Here is a 24,356-nt window from a genome sequence, read left to right as displayed (position 1 = left end):
AAAAAATTCCTTTAAATGAGAAATGTCAATGATACCAAATATTGTGTTATGACCATAACTTTTTTATTGTTATTTATAATTTTTCATGTATTATTGAATATTACCATTTTTCGTATTTATTATTTCACTAATACCATACATTTATTTTCTTTTTACTTTGAATTATTTTATAATATGTCTTTTTATTAAGCAAGGTGAATTGTTAATGTTTGAGTTTTTTCTTTTAACTACAATTAGTATTTTTCTTTTATATAAAGGACTCAAATTCAAGATTAGAAAAAAAAAAGGCTGCAACCCATGTTTTCTTATTGTACTACCATGTTTTATTATTGTAAATGCCGGAAGATAAAAAGTTAAATTTGTCTTCCATTTCTCTTCTCCTTTTCTCTTATAGTACCTCCATAAAGATTAAAATAGTGTGAAATTAAAGAAGATTAAATTTGTCTTCCATTTCTCTTATAGTACCTCCATAAAGATTAAAATAGTGTAAAATTAAAGAAGACGAGAATAATCGATGAAAGATGTGAAATGTAATTTTTGAATTTTACAATTTTTGTGTATATTTTAGATTATACAATTCATTATATAAAATTACATTGAATTATACAATCTAAAATATAATTATATATTATAAATAGTACGATTTAAAATATAAATTTATATTATATATTATATAATCCAAAAATGTAAATTTGTATTACGAATTTTACCGTTCTTTTTCTAACCTAATTAAAATTTTAAAAAATATAGAAATTAAAACTAATTAAAATTTTAAAAAATATGGAAATACAGAAAGAATTTTCTGGAAAAAAAAATCATCAATATATCTTTGCTGAGTTTTTTCTTTTTTTTATAATTTCTGCCGTTTTTTTTTTAAAGTTTCAAACAATGCAAAATAAAACGGATGTAATTTTCCCAAGAAAGACAGAGTATAAACACACAAGAAGCAAAGGAGGTTTGGTCTAATGGAGAAAATAAGTCATTCTCAAAAGTGATATATTGAAATTAAACAATCATCGGCGTTTAATCTAATCATATTTGGAACAAAATTTTGTAAAAATTATATGTGAAAGGAAACAAAATAGATAAAAAAGTTAAGAAAAAGCACCTGACGTAAATGATTGGAGGGATAAAAAGCTGTGCAGAAGCACGTTTGAGCGGCCATGTGATAACACGTTTACATTTCACGGTAGCAGCCACCATTGCGCCATTGTTGATACATGTCTGCATCATCATAACACGTGACAACAACGTCAACGGTCCATTCCGCGAAAGCAGCCTCTTACATCAGTCAAGTCAAATTGATCCATCCAAACAAACCCCAAATAATTGAAAACCTCTTCATCGTCTTCTTCTCCTTCTCTGTTTTTTCTTTCTTTGTTTCTCAACACACCAATCTCAGTTACTTAGTTTCACACCTTCGCCATGTCTTGGTTCCGACACCTCTCCTCCAAAACGCGCCGCTTCACTTCTCTCTCCCGGTTCAGCACCTCCACCAGCCCGGTTCACCATGCGGGTCTGGGCCCCACGAAAGCCCACGAGAAGCCTCGTGTGGTCGTGCTGGGCTCTGGATGGGCTGGGTGCCGGCTCATGAAGGGCCTGGACCCTAAAATCTACGACATCGTTTGCGTGTCACCGCGCAACCACATGGTCTTCACGCCCCTCTTGGCTTCCACGTGCGTCGGAACGCTCGAGTTCAGAACCGTTGCCGAACCCATCGCCAGGATCCAACCCGCCATTTCCCGTGAACCTGGCTCTTTTTTCTTCCTCGCCAATTGTACTTCCATTGATGCTCTCAACCATGTCGTATGTTATCCACTTCTCTTCTTTCTATTTTGGCGCCACTGTTCCAGTTAAATGTCGTCAAATTGAGCGTGATTTAGTTTGTTACTTGATAATGGACATTTGTGGAGTGTGAACAACGTGCATCATAATCACTTTTCTTGATTTTCATTCGTTTCAGTAACTTACAGTATGTAGAGATTCTTTATATGCAACTATGTTTCAGGGATTTAGCAATGGCTTAAGGTAACATATATGATTGCGTGACCTTGATACCAACTCTGTCAGAACTTCTAACAACAAAATTCACAGCCGACATAGTGTGGCATAGGAGAGCTAGTAGTAGTAGCACACTTTTTATTGGGTACAGTCTTATTGAGAACTACAAAATTGAAAAACCATTGCTAAGTAAGATGTTTGTTTGATCCACTTGTTTTTTGGTCTACTCCATATAGTAAGATAAAGGTTGTTGCAGAGTTGTTGGAATCGAAACCCTGTCTAGTAATACAAAGCTTGTTATTGTTTTATTGGAATTAAAACTATCAAAGCAACGTCTGGAACCTGAAGCCCCAAGCCCCAAGGAAAATTCAATTTCATACCTATTTCTCATACTCTTTCTCCACATAACAAAACGACATCATACTCGTATTAGTTGAACTATTGGTAGTACTGACAATGTGTCTTAATGTTGGAGAATTACCGGTATTACTTTAAATATTGGTACTCATGACGTGGTTTAATTGTGGAGAATCTGGTAAAATGGTTTTGAAGGTGCAATGTGAGTCTGTAACTGAAGGAACGCAGACACTAGATCCCTGGAAGTTTACGATCGCATATGATAAGCTGGTAATTGCATTAGGAGCACAACCTACCACTTTTGGAATTCATGGAGTCTATGAGCATGCAATTTTTCTTCGTGAAGTTTACCATGCACAGGAAATTCGTCGGAAGTTGCTTCTGAACTTAATGATGTCTGATGTTCCAGGTTTACAACAATTTTGATATTTTAGCTTAATATAAAGTCACTTGAAAATAATGATTATTATACATCACCTATGCAATCTGTATTTGATTTGGATACAGGGATTGAAGAAGAGGAAAAAAGGAGGCTGCTACACTGTGTGGTTGTGGGAGGCGGTCCCACTGGAGTTGAATTCAGCGGTGAACTTAGTGATTTTATCGTAAGAGATGTCCGTGAGAGATATTCTCATGTGAAGGACTACATCCACGTTACTTTAATTGAGGTGTGCTTAGTAGCGTTAGATATGTGATACAACCAAATAGACTAGATTTTTGGTATTGCCTATGGCAGCAAAACTCTTGCTTATCGCAACAAACCTCTTACTCTTTCCATTGTATATCTCTGTCTCACAAATTACAATTATTGCCAACATAATGGTTAGAAACACCATTGTCATTTTTCTTCGTGCCAAAATTTTCTTTTAAGGTAATTTGTTTTTTAACCAATTTATTCATGCCATTTTAGGCCAATGAGATCCTGTCTTCCTTTGATGTCCGACTCAGGCAATATGCCACCAATCAATTGACAAAGGTGAGCTATATGTCAGAAGGAACTTCTGTTCTGTTTGTTCAACCTTTTCCTGCTGATTCCGAACTTCTGAAAATAATGAAAAAGAAACAAAGAACAACTAAACTCAGCTGTTCAAATCAGTATTGGATTTATATCTCCTCATATTGAAATTTTTTTCAGTCAGGAGTCCGACTAGTCCGTGGCATTGTGAAAGATGTCGAGGAGAAGAAGATTATCCTAAATGATGGAACTGAGGTACCATATGGGTTGCTCGTATGGTCGACTGGAGTTGGTCCATCAGCTTTTATTCAGTCTTTGGATTTCCCTAAATCTCCTGGTGGAAGGTTGTTCTTTGTTACTCAACATAATTGCACTTATTTTCTTTCCATTGGCAGCTGTTTAGAATTTACATATTAGGACCTGTTCTATGAATAGACATGATCTGTCTTATCATGAAAGTAGGGTCACTTTTTCCCAAAGACATCACTCATTGTACGAATTTATTTATTTAAGGAGACTGAATTAGGCATAGATCAAAATAAATCTTAAGCCAATGAATAACATCTGATGAAGTTTTCAATTTCAAGGTTGCATTTGAAAGTTCATTTCAGGCTTTACAAGAAAATATCAATAATTTTATTACCCACATATATTTTAATCTTCCAAACTTTGGCACGAAAATCATTGTGTAAAATACATATACGTCAATGATTAGATTTAGCAGGTAGTTATATGGTTTAAAATATGTTTAGGCTGAGGTGTAAATCGATATGTATTTTTAGTTATGTTATGTTTTACTATTTTAGTCATTTGTCCACCATAAGCTCTCGTCAGATGTATCAAGTTTCCACGCGTTTGACACACAATTGATGTGCCATGTCTTCTGTTATCATTTCTTTTATTTCATGGCAATTGTAACTATAGATTAGTGTATTTCCATAAAGCAAATTTTTGAAGTTTCTTATTTACAGGATTGGCACTGATGAGTGGCTTCGTGTTCCTACAGTAGAGGATATCTTCTCAATAGGTGACTGCAGTGGTTTTGTAGAAAGTACTGGGAAACAAGCACTACCAGCTTTAGCCCAAGTACGTGACATTGGATTCATTAGTTTCTCATACAAATTAATTTCTTAAATTCCTGCAATTTGTAGTTCTGATTTTTCACTAAGGTCTTTGTCCCTGACAGATTTAATTCTGAATGTGTTACTGCTAATTTACTCTGTTACTAGTCATGAGTGAATTCATGTTGCATTTTTTTTTCACATGTGCCTGAAAGCTTATTCTTACCAACTTAATGCGTTGCCGTTTGGATTGAACCACAGGTAGCAGAAAGGCAAGGTAAATATTTAGCAATCTTACTAAACAAAATAGGTAATGCAAATGGAGGCCGTGCAAACAGTGCCAAGGACTTAGACTTTGGGGAACAATTTGTTTACAAGCACCTTGGAAGCATGGCATCTATAGGGAGTTATAAGGCTCTAGTCGACCTCAGACAGAGCAAGGTGATTTTCATATCTAAGCTTTTACTAGTGCTTTAAAAACTTATGGTTTGATTCATTCACGTAATCTCCTACAGGAGGCCAAAGGGTTATCTTTGGCTGGTTTTGTCAGTTGGTTTATTTGGCGCTCAGCATACCTAACACGTGTCATCAGCTGGAGGAACAGATTCTATGTAGCCATCAACTGGGCTACTACTTTTGTGTTTGGCCGTGATATAAGCAGAATATGAAAACTTCTTAAGGTAAATACTCTCTGCGTGGTAATATTTGTTAAGACTTAGAAATGTTAATAGGTCCTTACAATACTTCGATTTCTTTTGGTTGCGTTGCAGACTAATAGGAAAACAATGAGATGATGAAGTGTATTTAGTTGGATCATTTTTTAGTAGCATGTTTAAAAAGCCAGTAATATCTCAAGAGATGAATGTCGATGTGCAGAAGATATTGTTTACACGTTCCATTTGTTTAAAACAGTAGCAACGACAAAGAGATTACTCGGGAATTTCCTTGAAGGGTGAAGGCAATAGATTAGAGTTTGCTGTCTTTGGTATTTTTTTTTTCCTAATAGAGAGCATATACACGTTATGATTCGATTTTTAGCACCAGGAACATTGATTATCGGGCAATAATAAAGCAAATTTAATGTTTTGACGATTCCCAAATTGTGCATGATCACATTTGAAATAATATTACATTGTGAACGGATTCTCTGGTGGATAAACTCCCTTTATAAATGCAGTGATATAAATGAAAATCGATGAAATTTGTACCCAACATATTACTTACTAAAAAAGCTCTTACAAAAATCACCACAATTTTACGTATTTATTATATAAGCTTGATTTCTTCAATTTATCATTTATTTATTTTAACCTATTAATAAAAAAAATTAATTTAATTTCTTAATTTTCAAAATCATAACAATGTGATTTTTTTTATTTAATTAAAAATAGAATCGTTAGTAAAATCTTTTATCTAATTAACAATGAAATCGTTAACAACTAATTACTAATAAGTTTAATTTACACATAATATTATATTATAAAAAACACTTATAAAGCTAATAACATTAATTATAGTGTTTAAAAGATGTTTTTAAATGTTAAGAGACATGATTAGAACTTAAAAAGGTCACAACTTATATATTAAAATTGAAGGACTTAATTGCTTGATTGAATATTTTATTAATAAATAAAGTAAATTGAATACAAATAAATAAATAATAAAACCAACAGGTATTCAAGCCTATTATACAAACCATAGTTATTTAAGTGTAATTTCTTTTGATATATTTTAAATTGCTTAGTGTCTTCGTGTTCTTCTGATACACATGTGTACTTTACTCATGCATGTTTGACACATTGCTACAGTATACAAACTCAGTCTTATCCATACATTACTATAACAAGAATAGTAGCAAAACTTGCCTTATCCTACCATTAAGTTTTTGGTATTTTAATTGGAAACCAAAACTAAAACACCCTATTTCTTAGGGAACAGAAACTTAATTAAATCTTCAATTTTGAACGTAGTGTATATGGAAGTTATTGGAGCTGATAATAAAAAGATATCACAGTGAAAACAAATTAGAGTATTTAAACTCTGCACAAACTATTAACTGAGTTTTTCCTTCAGCAGTTACTTAGTTCTTTCAATACATAAAGTTTATGCACCTGGCAGAACCTTACAACATGATATTCCTAAGACATATGTATACAAACCTCTTACTTCACAGTGCAATGTCAGATCCAGTTACATTTTATGACAGTTCAAAATATGCCTGCACCAAATACACTAAGACATTAATTCTGACACACCATTAACACCTATAGAATTTGTCATCTTTTTGGTAATCAAATCCTTCAACTCGATCTCTCCGGGAAACCTTCCCTCCTTCAGTTTAGAGAAAACCTTCAAGGGCAGAAGAGTTTTAAGGTATGAGTAAAAATTCAAAAGCATTGAAGATTCCATATACTACAGTAATTCTAGAGTCAGAAGAGGCAAGGGCATGATCAAATGATGGTTCAGATAAGAACTTGAATGAAGATCACAAGCTCAACTAGCAAAGAACTGTGTACTAATAATTAAAAGAAAATAGAAGGTGGAAGGAAGGCACCAACCAGTTCACCATTGAAGTAAATTTCAAATGCTCCAGAGCTCTGTAAGAATGACTGCAAGGCATTCCCAAGAAGCCAAGTAGTAGCAACGGTTCCAAATTTATTAGCACGCAAGTTGAAATACCATGGAGGAGGTGCAGCAAAACCCAATACTGGAAATATATGCTCCCCAGCAACAACCATTCCTATAACACCAATCTGAACAACTGGAACCAATTTGCTTAGCAGACGCTTTGGAAGCGATGGGGGATAATTAGCAAGAACAACCTCAGTTCCAGGAAAAGCAATCTCCAACATATTCTTCATTGTCACAGCTGTTCCCCTACACACAAACAACACAACCATATGCATGCAAATTCAAACATTTATCTTTCTCATTTTCTTTCCCCTGTACCAAACAATTAACTTTTCTCTTCTTTTCATTTAAGAAACACCGAACAAAAAGTTAAAGCAATGATCTGGAACAATGCTTCCCTCAATCCCCGGCTAACCACTGATACATGATATGATATTCAACCCAGATAAGATATCACAATCTGGATGAATTAACCAAAAACCTAAAGTCAGAAAAAATCTCTCTAGGTCAATTCCCCCATAATCTCAAAAGCCGTTCCTTTTTTTTCGTAATTCTTCTCTCTATATAAAAAACCACCAACGTTAAAAAAACAGCAGCCCCATAAGACTAATAACAAGTACCTGTAAGAACACGAAGAGCAGAAATTGATGTTGACAGTGTTGCCGAGACCCGCATTTGCAATACTGCTGGTGGTTTTCTGAGAAAAGAGGAACAGAAGAGACCCGTTAATGGGACATTGAAAAAATGATAAAGATGGGATTTTCATGAAAAAAAAAATTACCTTGGGGGGAAACTCTATTGTAACCGGCTGGTAGTGGTGTTGGGGCGGGTGGTGATGGAGGTGGGGTGGATGGTGGTGGTGGTGGTGAGGCGGGTGGTGATGGTGGTGCGGCGGGTGGTGATGGTGGTGCGGTGGATGGTGATGGTGGTGGTGGTGGTGGTGAGGTGGCGGTGGTGGTGGAGTGAAGAGGGAAAATAGGTCAGAACAGAAAAGAAAGAGAGGAAGACCAAGCAAGAGAAGCTGAGCACGATCCATAGCCAGTGAAGTTGGAAGATGGAATGGAAGAATGAAAATTATGCGATTCTGAGGAGAAGAGAAGTGTGTGGTGTGGTTTTCCACTGTGGCTTCAGAAACAAATCGCACACTCACACCTTTACTTTTGTTTTGGAAACTTTAATGTTTTCATTTTTTTTTAATCATCAAATGTTATTTATTTAAATATTTTTTTACTTAATTATTTTTATTTCCCATTTATGAATTATTTCACATATTTTATGATATGTTTGGTTAATTTTTATAAAAAAAGAAAAAGAAAACTAACATCTTTTTGTATAGTACACCAAAATGTTCTGTTGGTACTACCAAATGGCTGTTTCAAGTATAGAAGCAAAGATGCTATCAATCATCTGCTTATACAACTTTCCTTAACGTATTATTATTGCATCAAATTTTCAAACTGTTATCACATCAAGATTTCAAACTCTCATCAACACTAGTCCAAATGCCAAGTCGTTGTTTTGGTGAGAAACAGTGATCAAAATAGCTTGAAGAGGGAGGACCTTGAAGTTTTCTGGTTTCCTAGCCAGTGCTGCATGTGGACTCCAATGGCATCTAAGTACAAGCTGCTCCTACCATGAAAACCAAGAACCTTGCCCTGTGTAGTGGTTGAGCTGAAGAATTTCCCAACTTCTTCACCAAATGGACCATACTGGCCACGACTGGTGCAAAAAGTCAGTGACTTTATGATTGTATGCTGCTGATCATCCTTAGTGATTGACCCGTAATAGCCAGAAATGCAAGTCAGTACTTCATGTGGATGCTCCAGTTGTATCTGAAATCACAACAATTTAAACTTTGATTATGTTTAAGAATGTTCATGTCATGGACATTTTGCATTTGTGCTTTGCAGCATTTGACATGGGGAGTGCTTTAGCTTAATATTGGTTTAAGGAAGTAAGAAAGACAGTGAAATGTGAAAGTGGAAGCTCACAATCATACCCTATGCATGGTGTCTCCTCCATTTCCACCATGTTTTACAGACCACACAGATTGTCTGTTTCTGTCGTACTCTATTTGGATAGAACATATTCCTTCTGACACTTTTGTCAAATAAATTTGCTTAATCCCAGAAAAGACTCCATCATCCCAAGGTCTACCTCCATCACCACCCCATGGCCCTGGTCCACATGGAGCTGGTTCTTTCATCACACCACAAGAAACCTAAGAAAGGTGTGAGCAGAGTGAATGGTTTAATGCACAAAAGAGATTGAAAATGTTGTTAAATATGTCTTCAATATCTTCTGAATTCTAAAAGTTGTTGTTATTAAAGGGCCATACCTCTTCAGCTGCTGATGACTTAGCAAGTACCAGTTTGCTAGGCCATTGAGCATTGCCTACATCTCCAATACTTGTTTCTCTAGGGTTGATTTCCTTGGGAGGGGTTCCCACAGGCACTGTTACTTTTCCTTCTACAACATGTACTCCAAAAGCATCTAGGAACAAACCTTTTCTCCCATGAATGCCAACAATTTTACCTTCTTTCACTTTTGTGGTGAAAGAATTTCCTTGTTCATCCCCATAAGGTCCATACTTTCTCTTATTGGTGTGGAAAGTCAGTGACCTTACAAAAACAGGCCCCATGTACATCAAAGGATCACAGTAGCCAGATACATGTGTCAGGACTTCATAAGGAAAATCAAACACTATCTGCAAAATGATGTTGCAAAGGTTATAAATTAGTCTGGTTTTCCATGTTTGTTAAGTAGAGTAGTAAGGTAAGTTTGCCTGTTTGTTCTTGGTTCACCTTTTCAGTTTTGAATCCTCCTGTTCCACCTTGTTTGGGTCCCCATATGGCTTCCCCATGATAATCATACAAAACTCTAATCCATACAATTCCAACGTTGCGTGACAAGTTGATTTGCCTGATTCCTGTGTAGCTTCCATCATCAAAAACATGTCCACCAATGCCACCCCAAGGTCCATATGTGACCACACCTCCAACCTTTGGGATTGACTCTTTCACATGAGCCATCTGAAAGAAGACAGGATAAAAAAATCATATTAAGTGAACTTTAAGTCTAATTCAATCCCACAAAATCAACTTGTAAAACAAGATTTGCACTACTCATATAATATAAACTCTCCTTATCTTTAGTAGATGTGAGATCTCCAAGATAGAACTAGAAAGGAAAGTTAAGGAACAGGCTAACTTACCTTTTGTTTGTGCTCAGTATTGTTGGATTCTTGGACAAAAGAATATTTCCCGGGGACCTTCTTTGCTAAATGATCATTGAAATGATTCTTTTGTTTTAGAGCAAGAACAATATCGTAGTGTTCGTTCACAGTTCCTTGTATCACAGAATAGCCAAAATTGTCAGAGAACTGAGTAATGGGGCTCTGGGAATGAGCCAAAGGCATGGATGGATTTGGTTGTTTCAGGGACTTCAGATAGACTCCAATGGCATCTATGTACCAACCACACCTGCCATGGAATCCAACAATTTTTGCACCAGTCAACGGCACTGAAAAATATGTTCCTTGTTCAACACCAAATGGTCCGTAAGTTTTCTTGTTACTCTCAAAACTCAGTGACCGAACTAAGTTTGGCCCCAAGTGATTGAAGCTGCCACAGTATCCATGGATTTTGGTTAGGATCTCATTTGGATAATCAAACTTCACCTGCAACACAGTCATTAGTAGTTAGTTATTATATTCTCAAAGTTAATTAGTATCAGCTTCTAACTAGGGCCTTAACATGATATTACTCTTTTTATCACAAGAAGAAAAAAGTTTTCACCCCATAATCTCACTCTTTACCTTGTCAGTTTTACGACCTCCACTTCCACCATGTTTCTCTGACCAAATGGAGCTTCCTTTCTTATCATATTCAATCTGGATTGAGTCAATGCCTGCTCCATGAACTATCACCAATTGTCTTACTCCTGAGTATACCCCATCATCCCAAACAGACCCTCCGTTCCCTCCCCATGGTCCAACTGACTGAGGTTTCTTTGTGGAATCCTCAGAACTCTGCACACAAAACATCATGCAAAGCTGTTAAAAACAGGGTAAAAACATACATTTGTTGAACATAAACTGAGGTATCTATGCATTTAGTCCTGTTTAACATAAACATCTATGAATTTTGTCATATGTAATGCAACATAAGTTGTTGTATGTTTGTACTACCATGTTCCACTTTGGGGATAATAATGTTGGACTTTGGACTAGGAAAAATGCTAGTGTTAATGTGGGTGCAGTTATGGGGAGGCATAAGAAGAATTTATGGGGGAAGAGGTTGAGTTTTTGACAGGGGAATTTGTCTACAAAAATAATATAGACGAGGAACTATGTAAACAGCTAATTTTAGTTGCACTATGGAGGGAAAGGATTAAAAGGCAGGGAATCAACTTCCCCCACATATATCAGTCCCTTGTTTTTGTTAGACAAAGTTTCTTGCACTTTTTAGGGAACAAGATGGGTATTTTAGAAGAGACATTACCGAAGAGATACAATACAATATATAAGAAATTAACATCATTTATAACCTAAAATCTTAAGACAATAAATTTACAATTCTATTTAGTACGAGACTCAGACTTAGACTTATACTTTCATTCTCAATAGATCAATCATTTGATTTATCATATTTTGTACAAAATTATTGAGAAAAGGGAAAGGAACATGTCTTCTGCTAAATTCGAGTTTTGGAATTTAGTCAGCAGCACTTAGACTTTATTAATGGACTGGTGCCATGAGTGGTACAGATTTCTTTGAATCTGATTTCTGATGATGATATCATATTCTACACCCTCTTATATTTCTCTGTTTAAACATTTTTGGTTATGGTCTTTGTATTAAAAGTTTACACCATGCTTACTCATAAGGTGCTTCTATAAACAATTCCAGGAAGAATCTAATACTCTTTTGTGGATGCTTGCTCATGCCATACTTTGTATTCTCCCAATCTTTTCCCCAGATTGAATTTTGTCGCCCCAATCATTAGTTTATAAAGCATCTTTGAATGATGATCTATTACTTTTAGTTATTGAGGGCCTCTTTTGTGATTTTTTCATTTTCCTCCTTAACCAACCTCTGTGACAAACCAGAACAATATTTGATTTAATGCCTTGAAACATGAGAATACAACCTCTAAAACATGGATTGTCGAATAAGACGTATAGCTTCATTTTTGTTGGGTGTTTTGCTACTATTTTCCTTTAAAAAAAATACTTTATTTATATAGATTATTTCTTTTTCTTTTTATATGAACTTTTTTGGGGTTTTAAGTGTTTGGTTCAGAAATCCGTTTTTTCTAATTCTGCACTATACTCTTAGTTTTTGTTAATTAGTTGTGTCTCGTAAATATGATCTTACCACTATGACGTAAAGTGTTTGAGGATAGTCGAAAGAAAACAAATTTTCTCTTATGATGACATTTTCTTGAGTGTTAAGTGGCTAATCTTTCATCACCTTGCTTAATTATGATTTATCTCAAATGTAATTAAATTGATGTTTAATCTAGAATAGTTGTCATTGGTGTAATTTACTGCTTCTAATATAAAAAAATTGAAAAATTTAAAACCATTTATTGAGTAGGTCTATTGAAGGAACCTAGTTGCTAATTTCAGTCCTTGTTTGTCATGACAAATGTTTTGAAATTTAAGGTAGACATACTCCTATGATAAACATTTAGAAAAAATATTAGTGTGTATTACCTGGATGATTTATTTTAAAATTTTAGAGAATTTGATTGTTTCAATTTTTTTAATTTGTAGAATTTTCTTCCGACACAGAATTATCTATATATTATATTCTTATTAAATCCACATTTTAAGTAAATCAACATATATCCAACAAAATGGTATCCACTTTGTTTCAAATATATGAGCATATATGATGCTTTGTATATAACTCTTTTGCTCATGGATATCCACTTGGTAATTACTTCGTGCACCCCATTAATTTCTTCTCTCATTCCATGAAAAACCTTTCGAAAAATGTTTTCCGTAAAAGGGGAAGACATTTATTTTTCGGAAAAAAAAATTCCAAAATTGTTTTTTGTGTTTTAAAAATAAATTCCAGAATTGATAGGATGAAAGAAGAAAATGATGAGGTCCATAAAGTAATTGTCTTGGTTATTTAGCTTTCACTCCTCTTCTTTTGGTAGTTTGGGCTCATTATACAATAATTGGGGGCTTCTCCCTGCACCCCAAAGCATTTCTCCTGTACCCCAAAACTTTTTTTGTTTTCAATTTTACCCTTAAATGAAGAAAGAGAAAACACAGTAAAAAAAAATTAACTGCACTCTTACACCCAGTCAACACGAATCTGCTTTTGTTGTAGGCCTCTGCACTCCCAAAAAATGCCAAAACGGATGACAGAATCCGCTTCAAGATTTTAAATATATTTTTTAATTTTTGTTTTGTTTATTTATTATGTTTTCATATATTTTAATATATATCTAAAAATAAAGTAATATATATATATATATATATAATTTGATTTGTAAATAACTTTTTCAAAAATAAATGTAATTATAAAAATAAATAAAACTAAATGATAATTAAACTTTAAATTAGATAAAAGAACGAAATTCCAAATCCGTTTCTGTTTTTTTTTTTAATGAAACGGAACGTGGAATCCGTTTCGCACAGAGCTGAAACGGAATTCCAAATCCGTTTTTATTTTTTTTTTAACGAAACGGATTGTGGAATCCGTTTCGTGTTTATGTTTTTCGTGCTGAAACGGAATATGTATTCCGTTTGGTGTTTTTTTTGGTTTTTCTGAAACCCACTTTAGCGTGTTTTAAACTGGTTGGAGAGGTGGAGCGTGTTTTAAAGTGGTTGGACAGGTGGAGAGAAGAGTATTAATGATTGAATTTGAATTGGTAAAGGAACACAGCCTAAGGGAAGAGTGGGGTGTGTGCATGATTGATGGGCCATTTATAGGAAACGGAATACAGAAACCGTTTCAAAACGTTATGAAACGGATTCTGTATTCCGTTTCAGAAAAAAATTTGCAATTTTTTTTATGAAACGGAATACAGAATCCGTTTCATAACATTTTTTTATGAAACGGAATACAGAATCCGTTTCATAACATTTTTTTATGAAACGGAATACAGAATCCGTTTCAAAACGTTATGAAACGGATTCTGTATTCCGTTTCATAAAAAAAATTGCAAATTTTTTTGAAACGGAATACAGAATCCGTTTCAAAACAATTTTTTTTATGAAACGGAATACAGAATCCGTTTCATAACGTTTTGAAACGGATTCTGTATTCCGTTTCATAAAAAAAATTGCAAATTTTTTTGAAACGGAATACAGAATCCGTTTCAAAACGTTATGAAACGAATTCTGTATTCCGTTTCCCATACAGCTCTCACGACCACGAACCACACAAACCACAATGAAACTGAGCAAAAATTTTAATGAAAGCTGGATGATGGAGAAGAAACGGAGTAGAAGAATACTAAATAGTAACGTATAATAACGTTTTGGGGGTGCAGAGACGTTGACGCAGTAAATGAAATTTACTGCGTCCGTACCCACTTTCACCCATTCTCACAATATATTAAATAAGGGCATAAACGTAAACTTTGGGGGTACAGGAGATTTCTTGGAGGTGCAGGGAGAAGGCGCCCAATAATTAGTCCAAAAACTATCAATCTCTCTCTAAAGAGCCCAATCCACTCACCCGGTTACAACTTGAGTATCACTTTTATTTTTTTTGCCACCACACACATCCTTCCCCATACATATACACTGTCTTTATGTCTGAAAATTTGATTTCAATATTTTGTTTATTTCCAAATTGTTTTCTAGTCTTTGTTATAAATTGGCTTGTTCTCATGATTCTTGCCTAATAAAGGATGTAAACTCTTTCTGGATGATTGGTTTGACTAAACTACAACAAGGTCTCTACACTTGGTAATCGGCAAGGAACCTTCAATCTTAACCGTTGTTCCATCACTAGTCCTATAATCATGAACAACATTTGACATCTTATATTAGGACAATTATTTGGGAAACATCTTCATGTTTTACATAAACAAATTTCTTTTATTTCCAAAATTTTCAATGAAAATTGTGATGTTTATCATTTGGCCAAACAAAGAAAGATGTCTTAATCTTTTTGGGGAGACTTTTCTAAAGCTTCCATTTATGGTCACTAATATTTTCTAACTTTTGTTGGTGATTATAGTATAATTTCCACTAGTGTCCATGTACTCACAATCCACAACCCTCTAAAACTACACTAGTATCAGCTACCTAATCGGTGGAAGCCCCTTAAAATCGGGTTGCAATTTGCATTTAAATTGAAAGAGTGCAAGCACAAATAATATTCTCAGCCTAAAGGTTGATATGAATGATATGTTTCTGTTTAAGCATATAAATTGACACGTGGTGTCAATTGATCTTGTCCCTTTATTTGTTCATGTAGATATCACCAAAAGATACATGTACATCAAGAATAATTAAAACAACATTACAGATTTACATATTTCTGAATCCATTGATTCTCTTTCAGGTCTATTTGTTCTACCAATAATCCCTACAAGAACAATGACCATCTTTAAAATGGTGTAAACAATTTGAATCGCTTAAATATATTTCACATCCATATGCCGACGATATGTATTTAGCTGTGTCATGGCAGTCCTTACACATTCTCAAATTCTTTACTATACGTAAAATTTGAGGTGTGTGATGAGTACCTATTAAAGCAAACGCAATCGCAAGCTTTTCACTATGTACACTACCAATGTCTTCCTTCTCCTCTTCCTCAATGCAAACCGCATTGTCAGAAATATGTGCCTTCACATTTACACCTACACGTTTTAGCCAAGAATGTAGCTTGTCCAAATATGGTTTTGACTGATCACCAACAACAAAAGTATGGACCATGTTATTCATTTCAATCCAGCTTTGCCCAACTGGAAACTTTTCTTTCTCCAGCTTCGTCATTTTTGGAGCTTCCCAAGACTTCCCACATAAAGAATATGCCTGTGAAAGTAAATGCTGAGTTATTATATTTTCAGGATCCAACTCAAGCAGACGTTCTCCTGCAAAGATAGCCATTCCGAAATTCCTATGAATTCTGCAGGCAGTCAGAAAGGTGGCCCATACAGAAAAATTTGGTTCAACGGGCATGTTCAGAATAAACTTCAGTGCTTCGGCAAGCTTACCCGAACGACCAAGCAAATAGACCATAGCGGAATAATGTTCCAGATCAAGTCTGATCTTAAAGTCTTCACTCATGTTGGAGAAAGTATGTTTTCCCTTATCCACCATTCCAGCATGACTATAAGCTGAGATAATACTTGCAAGAGTAACTCTATTTGGATGGAGTCTATCGTCCTTCTTCATCTGATCAAAAAGATCAAGTGCAGACTCTGAACAGCTGTGTAAAACATAACCTGAAAGAAGAGAGTTCCAGCTGATGATATCTTTTGGGGATAATCCATCAAATACTCTTCTGGAGTACATTATATTTCCTGACTTAGTATAATTATCGATGAATGTATTCGATACATAAAGTTCAGACACTAAATTTCTACGTATTGCACAGCAATGAATTTCTTTCACTTTCTTAGCAGCCACTAGGTTTGCACAGGCAGGAAGGATGGTAAGCACTGTAACTAAGTTGGGAGCCATATTGGAGAACTGCATCCGCCGAAATATCTGCAATGCCTTTTCCTTTTGTCCACTCTGCAAGAAACCAGAAATTAAAGAATTCCATGATGCTACATTTGGTTTAATATTCCCATCTTTCTCAATTCTTTGAAAAAGATCCAATGCCTCGTCCTCGGCACCATTCTGCATAAATCCTGTGATCATCACATTCCATGTCACAACGTTAGGTGGTGAATCAGACTCCTGCATTTTCAGAAATAACTCGTGAGCTTTGCCACAGAAACCAGCTTGGCAATACCCTCCAATAATTGAGTTCCAAGAATATACATCTCTCTTTAACATTTCATCAAAAATGCGTTGAGCAGCTTCCAGATTGCCACCTTTGGCATACATATCAATCAGTGAATTACCAATTATCATATCATCAACCAAACCTGCCTTAACAGCAATAGAATGGACTTCTAATCCCATACTTAGTGATTTTACTGATGCACATGCCGAGACTGCACTAGCAATTGTAATACTGTTGGGCTCAACCCCCACTATAAACATCTCCCTCAACAACTCAAAAGCATCATTTATCCTTCCCTTTTGAGTAAACCCAGAAATCAAAGAAGTCCAAGTATATACATCTGGAGTAATCCTAAAACTCTCCATCTTCCTCATTAAATCAATTGCAATCTCACAATGCCCCAACTGACTATAACTGGCAATCAAAATGTTCCAAGTTACCAATCCTGGTTCAATCCCTTCCTCCTGCATTGCATCAAAGTACTTCCGAGCTTGTTCGATCTCACCCTTCTGACAATATCCAGTTATTATCACATTCCAGGAAACATAGCTCCTCTCATCCATTCTTCTAAAAAGCTTCTCTGCATAACTCATCTCCCCACACTTAGCATACACAGCCAGAATTGAATTGATCACACGCAAAGAAGAGCACCTTCCTCTACGGATCACCATCGAATGGATCAACCTCCCAGCTTCAAAATCCCTGCACTTTCCGCAAGCCTTCAAAATCTTTGGTAGCAAAAAATCATCAGGCAAAACCCCATTTTCCATCATATCATAAAAAAGCTCCACAACTTCCTCCCACTTAAGGTCTCTCGAGCAAGCACCAATCATAGCAGACCAAGTGAACAAATTCCTCTCACGCATTTCATCAAACACTTTCCGTGCTTCCTCAAAGAGCCCACATTTAGCATACATGCTAACCAACTTGGTCTCCACAAAAGGGTCCACCTTCCTCACCAACCCAACCCTGGCATGCAACTCCCTACCCACCCAAATGCAGTCTCTGTCAATACAAGCCTGAAGCAAGTTAATGAAGGTCATGGGTCTCACCTCGGACCCTTGTTGGGCCAAGGAGTCAAGAATTGCCACAGCCTCACTCAGCTGACCATTGACACATAGTTTATTCAACTGGGTATCTATCAATTTTGGGTGTGACAATTTGATCATAGAGACATTGTTGGAACTTGCATGGACCCTTGTTGAGCCCTGCCACTCCAATTGGGAGGGACTGTGAGAAGGTATTAACAGAGAAGGCCATGGTTTATTGTGTAGAATAATAAGGTTCTTCTCCATCGTGTTCTTTGTTTGCCAAGGTTCCCAAATACCCTTATCTCCTTTGCGTTTCCCATAAATATGTGGAGATGAGTTTACCAAATAACATAGATAAGATAGATATATGTCTGTTTTTGGTTGAAATATATAAATATTTCTAAATATATTTTATATGTATATAATCAACAATTACATATTATATATTTTGTTAATTCTTCAAAAATATTGGAATTTATTTTAAAAGTAATCAAATTCCGTGTGAATAATTCTAAATAGTTTGATCATTCCTTATTTATATGAACAAATACCGATTCCTTTTGTGTTTGGATCCAAAAAAGATGCTCCAAATTTAGTAAACTTTCATACCATTTGTTCAATTCAGAATTAGAAACAAACACTTTTTAAGTGGTGATTTGTTTCTTTACTTCTTATTGTGAATCACATTGTTCTTTCTTGGTTACACAATAGGTTTCTTTTCTATTTCACCAATGGTTTTCTGTATGTTCTAAGGAGGCTGGCGTTGGGTGGAAACTGAAACCTATCTTCAGTTAAAGACTCTGTTTTGATACGTTCCAAGATCGGTGAATCCTTTGGTAAGTTATTTTCTTATCATAATATTTTTCACTTTCTTCCTTTCTATTCTTAATTGGCTGCTTCATACATCAAATTTTCTATCGGTGATTATGAATATGATTCATCTAATCAGGATTTTCTTGTTTGGTTCAAGGGATTGAATAATTGGATTTAAAAACAGATTAAAAAATGGAAATGTTGTCACACTACTTATCAAAAATTATTAGAAAGTTGAATGTCTCTTGTTTTCTTACTTCATATATAGGTGGATAACAATTGCAAACATGAACATTTAAGATATATGTTTCTTTTAATGTGGATACAAAGATATGTTTTGTAAATACATTGCATAATAAACTAGGGGTATAAAATAAATAACACTTGATGTATTTGAAGAAAAACTAATATTTTTTATAATTCATACAAAATAGTTTTTGTAAAAAACGTCAATTATAATATGAAAAAAAAGAAATATATATATATATATATATATATATATAAATAAAATCGTGGTCTAAAACAAATCATTGCATATTATGAAGCATGTTTATTCAACTTCTTTTGAAAAAAAAACACTATTATTTTTAATTTAATTTATATACCATAAAAATAACTTCGAAATAATGAAGCCCAAAACAAGTGAAGGGTGATAACATTGAAGCTTTTTAGTTGATGTTTGCTAGTAGGAGTTAAATAGATAAAAACCGATTTACAAAATATATATATATATATATATATATATATATATATATATATTCACTTTCAACAAATTAAACTAGATTTCTTTGTATTGTTAGTTTAATTTACAAAATGTGATTTTTAAAATTTCAATATTTATCATAGAAATAGTTTTTCATAAACTAAATTATAAAATATATTCATACATATTTTTAAAGTTTTAATTTTTACTTTTATATAAGGTAGTTTTACTTTCAAATAATTTCATTTAATTTTTCTCTCATTGGCCCAAATAAATTCCTTAGTCTTTTTATAATACCAAAGAAAAAAAATTACAGATAAAAAAGTACCACGACAATTTCAAAACTGTTATAGAATTTTTTAAAAAGTTTACATATTGATGAACATATTTGCAAAGTGACATAAAGTATTAAAATAGTCATTAAATGCTGAACCGAAAGAGTTAGAAATTAATTTAAGACAAATCTCAAATTTTGTATGAAATAATAACTTTCAAATGGGTTGAATTAGTCAAATTCAAAATAATAATAAAAAATGTGATATTATATACAATGTATGTGTGATTGGTAGTACTCATCAACATTTAATGAATTTTTTATTATGTGCATGTGAGATTCAAATAGAGTCATTAATTGTGTGAAACAAACACAATGTTCAATGAATCTTTCATCCCTGGTAGAAAATTCAAACAGTGAAATAAATTTTGTAGAACAAAATAAGTTTGATCCAAAATAAAAAGAAGAAAATGAGGATTTGCACATGAAATCAAGCATGAGAAACACAATTGATGGCATGTATCATCTGTGTTTTTCTAGAACTATCCGTCTTGGTTTGTGAGTTCTTTAGGTCAGGCAAAGCAACGTAAATAGTGGAGAAGCAAACGAAGTAAAAGTAGAATGTTTCGGTGTTATTATAGTATTATTACTACTGTTACAACCTGCGGTTATATAAATGAGCTACCCCATAAGTAAATTTTTCAAAGATTTATGCTTGTTGGGATTTTTTGCACTACAGAGCATAAAGCCACTACCCCACTCACCCACCACACATCCCTGAATCCGAAAACCACTGAACCTAGCAGCAATGGTTAAAGACACAGAGCCTTTAGCCTATGCTGCAAATGGGCACCCGAAAGATTTTGACGCTAGTGCTCCTCCGCCATTCAAGATTGCTGAAATAAGAGCAGCCATACCAGAACATTGCTGGGTCAAGAACCCTTGGAGATCTCTCAGTTATGTTTTCAGGGATGTGGTGGTTATTGCTGCATTGGCGGCGGCGGCAATTCACTTCGACAACTGGTTTATCTGGCTCCTCTATTGGCCTGTTCAGGGCACAATGTTCTGGGCCATTTTTGTGCTTGGACATGATTGGTAATGTCTTCTTTTTGTTATCTGTCTCGCACATTGTTTTGGATGTTTGTGTTTTCTATATGGTAAAGTTTTTTCTTTCTGCATTCAACAGTGGCCATGGAAGCTTTTCAAACAGCTCTTTCTTCAACAACCTGGTGGGACACATCTTGCATTCCTCAATTCTTGTTCCATATCATGGCTGGTTGGTTCATTGCATCTCTTTTCCTCTTCATTTGTCCTTCGATTGGAAGTTCTTTAAGATTTGATAGCATGTTTTGAAAACCCATTTGAGTAAAACTTACATCTGGGATGTGAAAGTTTTAACTTTCAACTTTCAACTTCTTAATGAACCTGAAAAATCACATCTGAGCTGTGTAACCAACACTTTGACAACCAAATTGATTTTGTTCTGATGGATTTTGCAGGAGGGTTAGTCACAGAACTCACCATCAAAACCATGGACACATTGAGAAGGACGAGTCATGGGTGCCAGTATGTGATTAATTAATTGCCTCTATAGTGATTCAATTGTTACATATATTTTGTAGGCCCAATAAAAAGGGCACCTTTATTGTGGCTGTTCTTGAACATGGCTTTCTTTATGTGTCATTGTCTCAGTTAACAGAGAAGATTTACAAGAATCTAGACTACATGACAAGACTTGCTAGATTCACTGTGCCATTTCCATTGTTTGCCTATCCAATTTATTTGGTGAGTGCTTTTTTTTACCAGGAACTGAGACAACAATGCGTTGTTATTATTCTAAATACACAGTTCAAAGTAATGAGTTTTGTTTGTGATGTGAACTCATTTCAGTTTGGAAGAAGCCCCGGAAAGGAAGGGTCTCATTTCAATCCCTACAGCAATCTGTTCCCACCCAATGAGAGAAAAGGAATAGCAATTTCAACACTGTGTTGGCTTATCATGTTTTCTCTGCTTATCTATCTATCCTTCATCATTAGTCCACTTCAAGTGATCAAGGTTTATGGCATTCCATATTGGGTAAATCACCACTCCTTCACTGTTAATGCCTCTTATTTTTTTCAACTCTGCAATTGAAAATTTGAAATAGTTACCACTTCTTCTCCATTAACTATATAATTGTTTGAGCATATCAGATATTTGTTATGTGGCTGGACTTTGTTACATACTTGCATCACCATGGTCACCCCAGGAAACTACCATGGTACCGTGGCCAGGTAACAAATTCAGTTCACCCTGTTGCTGCATCCTTTCACTTCTTATATTATTGAAACTTGTTTTATATGTTTAGTTTAGCCGTAGCAGAAATTAGGTGAGGTAAATGGTAAAGGTGATTTAAGAGAAATAACCCACTTGTTGGTTTGTGAGGCAGCAATAACACAGTTTGTGGTGTTCTGAATTGGACAGGAATGGAGTTATTTAAGAGGAGGTCTTACAACTGTGGATCGTGACTATGGCTGGATCAACAACATTCACCATGACATTGGCACCCACGTTATCCATCATCTCTTCCCTCAAATCCCTCACTACAACCTTGTTGAAGCGGTACACTTTTTTTATTCCCCCCAAAAACCATAAACACTATTCAATTGCTACTTTTGTTTTATCTCCTGTTACTCACTCTTTTCCATGTAACCTTTCCCTTGTTTTTAAACCATTTCCTTGCACCCACTTGCATTTTTATAATCAGAAAGTGAGTATCATTATTTTAACTCCCATTCACGTTCAGGGCAGACCTAGTAAATGAGAAAAGTTTGACAGCATAAGTAAAAAGTGGCAAGTGGTTTAAGCATTTAAACTGTGTCAGAATTCAAGTTTTTACTGCTAAATGTATGAGTTTTTTGTGCTGTCTTCTGCTGATTATTAAAATACACCGATGAACAATATAGAAAAACTTAACAGAAAATTCAAATTCGAATATTTGTTGTTAAATGAAAGGATAAATTGTGTTTAGATAGATTATTTGAAGTGAAAAGAAAATGAAGGGATTGACAGTGTGTTTGAATGGGTTGCAGACAAAGGCAGCAAAAGGAGTTCTTGGAGAGTATTACCGTGAGCCAGAAAGATCTGCACCAATTCCATTTCATCTAATAAAGTATTTGATGCAGAGCATGAGAGAAGACCACTTCGTGAGTGACACTGGAGACGTTGTTTATTATCAGACTGATCCTCACTTGCACCAAGACTGACTTCAAATTTTGGTCCATCTATTGTTTTCTAGCTACTCAACTTACTTCTTTCTTCAATGTTACATTTTGGAGTTTAACGTTTTCTGAACAACTTGCATAGAGAGACAGGAATATAGAGTGGGGCTCAATGGAATAATACTATTTCAAATTAGTGTGGTAATAAATATTGAACTGTCAGTTTTCATTTGTCACCTTTCCCACCATTTTCACAGAACCCTTCACATGGGAGCATTATATATTCTCAATGCATCATTGTAAACTTTCTATAAACCAAAATAAATAAACTTCCCTAGTCCCGTTACTTTTTTATCTATTCATCTTTCATTTTATTTTATTTTAGTAGATTTTAGTAGATAAACTTCTAAAAGAATTAAGTAATTCATAGTTTTATACTTCGTTTTTTCTTTTTTAAATTTGAAGTTAGCCATGAATTAAATAAAATATTGTTTTTCATTCTTTAAGTATCCGTTGTTAATGGTTTTTAGCAAAAAAATTAAGCTTTTTCGAACAACTATAATGCTACATCCAGGATAGTTATTTCAAACAATTCAACGACCTGTTATTCTATTGACTCTTAAGAAAAGTTTCTCTGATGGATTCAGTTACTTTGAAAGTAAAACAGCATCTTAGTTTTGGAACATTATAAACCTTTTGATTAAATTAATGTTTTAAAGTGTGTCATGTATCTTTTTGTAATAAAAATAATAATAAATGGATGGAATAGTTACTGAGACTTGTTAATCTTTGTTTAGCTGGTACATTAAATATTTTTTAGGGTTGAGATATTCCGAAAATGTCAAAATGGACTTTAATTTGAATCAACTTGGCTCATTAAGAGTTTTAGTGACATTAAGGTGAAAAAAATGTATTTTTTAAATGTGGGTCAAATTGGTTGGTTTACGTGACGTGTGCGAATTAGATCGAAGGTGAGTTAATTCACAATTCATCAACAACCATTATTTATTAGTTTTTATCATTTTTTCATGAGTTCTTTTATAAAATTATTTATTACTTTTAATTATTGTAGTTGATAGTTTAATCTTTTTAAATATCAGAATGATGTTCAAAATGTTTGAATTGTCCGAATGTTTAATTTATTTTTTTGTCAAGTTATGTAAATTAATATTTTAACTTTCAACTACTATCTTTATAATAATGTTTGATAAAATAGGTGAACACTTTGATTATATACTCATACAATAATAACTCAAATCAATCTATTTAATTGTACTATAATAAATATATAAAATAAATTTTAAGACTATACATTCGTAAGTAAATCAACTCACTAACCCACCAATATATAGTGAGTCGAGTCGAGTTACAAAATGTTGAACTGACTCATTTTTAG

At 34.3% G+C, this 24,356-nt stretch overlaps 5 protein-coding genes across 5 annotated transcripts; 2 read left to right on the top strand and 3 right to left on the bottom strand.

Annotated features, from left to right (window-relative positions):
* Positions 1–1,196: 1,196 nt before the first annotated feature.
* On the top strand, positions 1,197–5,466 carry LOC114194763 (internal alternative NAD(P)H-ubiquinone oxidoreductase A2, mitochondrial-like). The gene is made up of 9 exons (XM_028085161.2): positions 1,197–1,806; positions 2,554–2,767; positions 2,866–3,026; positions 3,269–3,334; positions 3,494–3,657; positions 4,285–4,399; positions 4,636–4,815; positions 4,890–5,054; positions 5,145–5,466. The coding sequence occupies exons 1-8, from the start codon at positions 1,426–1,428 to the stop codon at positions 5,040–5,042; spliced, it is 1,434 nt and encodes a 477-aa protein (XP_027940962.2). The 5' UTR covers positions 1,197–1,425; the 3' UTR covers positions 5,043–5,054; positions 5,145–5,466.
* A 922-nt stretch (positions 5,467–6,388) lies between these two features.
* Positions 6,389–8,160, bottom strand: LOC114194733 (selT-like protein). Its single transcript, XM_028085110.2, has 4 exons — positions 7,787–8,160; positions 7,626–7,702; positions 6,933–7,251; positions 6,389–6,723 (listed from the first exon to the last, which is right to left on the bottom strand). Exons 1-4 carry the CDS (start codon positions 8,039–8,041, stop codon positions 6,607–6,609), a joined length of 768 nt encoding a protein of 255 aa, XP_027940911.1. The 5' UTR covers positions 8,042–8,160; the 3' UTR covers positions 6,389–6,606.
* Positions 8,161–8,313: 153 nt separating this feature from the next.
* On the bottom strand, positions 8,314–11,068 carry LOC114194730 (jacalin-related lectin 3). Its single transcript, XM_028085108.2, has 6 exons — positions 10,823–11,068; positions 10,220–10,684; positions 9,810–10,037; positions 9,344–9,712; positions 9,005–9,226; positions 8,314–8,837 (listed from the first exon to the last, which is right to left on the bottom strand). Exons 1-6 carry the CDS (start codon positions 11,051–11,053, stop codon positions 8,541–8,543), a joined length of 1,812 nt encoding a protein of 603 aa, XP_027940909.1. The 5' UTR covers positions 11,054–11,068; the 3' UTR covers positions 8,314–8,540.
* A 4,352-nt stretch (positions 11,069–15,420) lies between these two features.
* LOC114193427 (Pentatricopeptide repeat (PPR-like) superfamily protein) lies at positions 15,421–18,310 on the bottom strand. Its single transcript, XM_028083221.2, has one exon. It carries the CDS (start codon positions 18,232–18,234, stop codon positions 15,553–15,555), a length of 2,682 nt encoding a protein of 893 aa, XP_027939022.2. The 5' UTR covers positions 18,235–18,310; the 3' UTR covers positions 15,421–15,552.
* Positions 18,311–18,665: 355 nt separating this feature from the next.
* On the top strand, positions 18,666–23,314 carry LOC114193336 (omega-3 fatty acid desaturase, endoplasmic reticulum). Its single transcript, XM_028083086.2, has 9 exons — positions 18,666–18,806; positions 20,500–20,855; positions 20,947–21,036; positions 21,260–21,326; positions 21,453–21,545; positions 21,651–21,836; positions 21,953–22,033; positions 22,224–22,361; positions 22,832–23,314. Exons 2-9 carry the CDS (start codon positions 20,569–20,571, stop codon positions 23,003–23,005), a joined length of 1,116 nt encoding a protein of 371 aa, XP_027938887.2. The 5' UTR covers positions 18,666–18,806; positions 20,500–20,568; the 3' UTR covers positions 23,006–23,314.
* The last annotated feature ends 1,042 nt before the right edge of the window (positions 23,315–24,356 follow it).

The sequence above is a fragment of the Vigna unguiculata genome, chromosome 8 (assembly GCF_037176805.1).
Source record: "Vigna unguiculata cultivar grain cowpea cultivar isolate G323 ecotype 2 chromosome 8, ASM3717680v1, whole genome shotgun sequence".
NCBI classification, from domain to species: Eukaryota; Viridiplantae; Streptophyta; class Magnoliopsida; order Fabales; family Fabaceae; genus Vigna; species Vigna unguiculata.
Note: the sequence above shows the minus strand (reverse complement) of the source record. Positions and strands in the feature narration are given on the sequence as shown.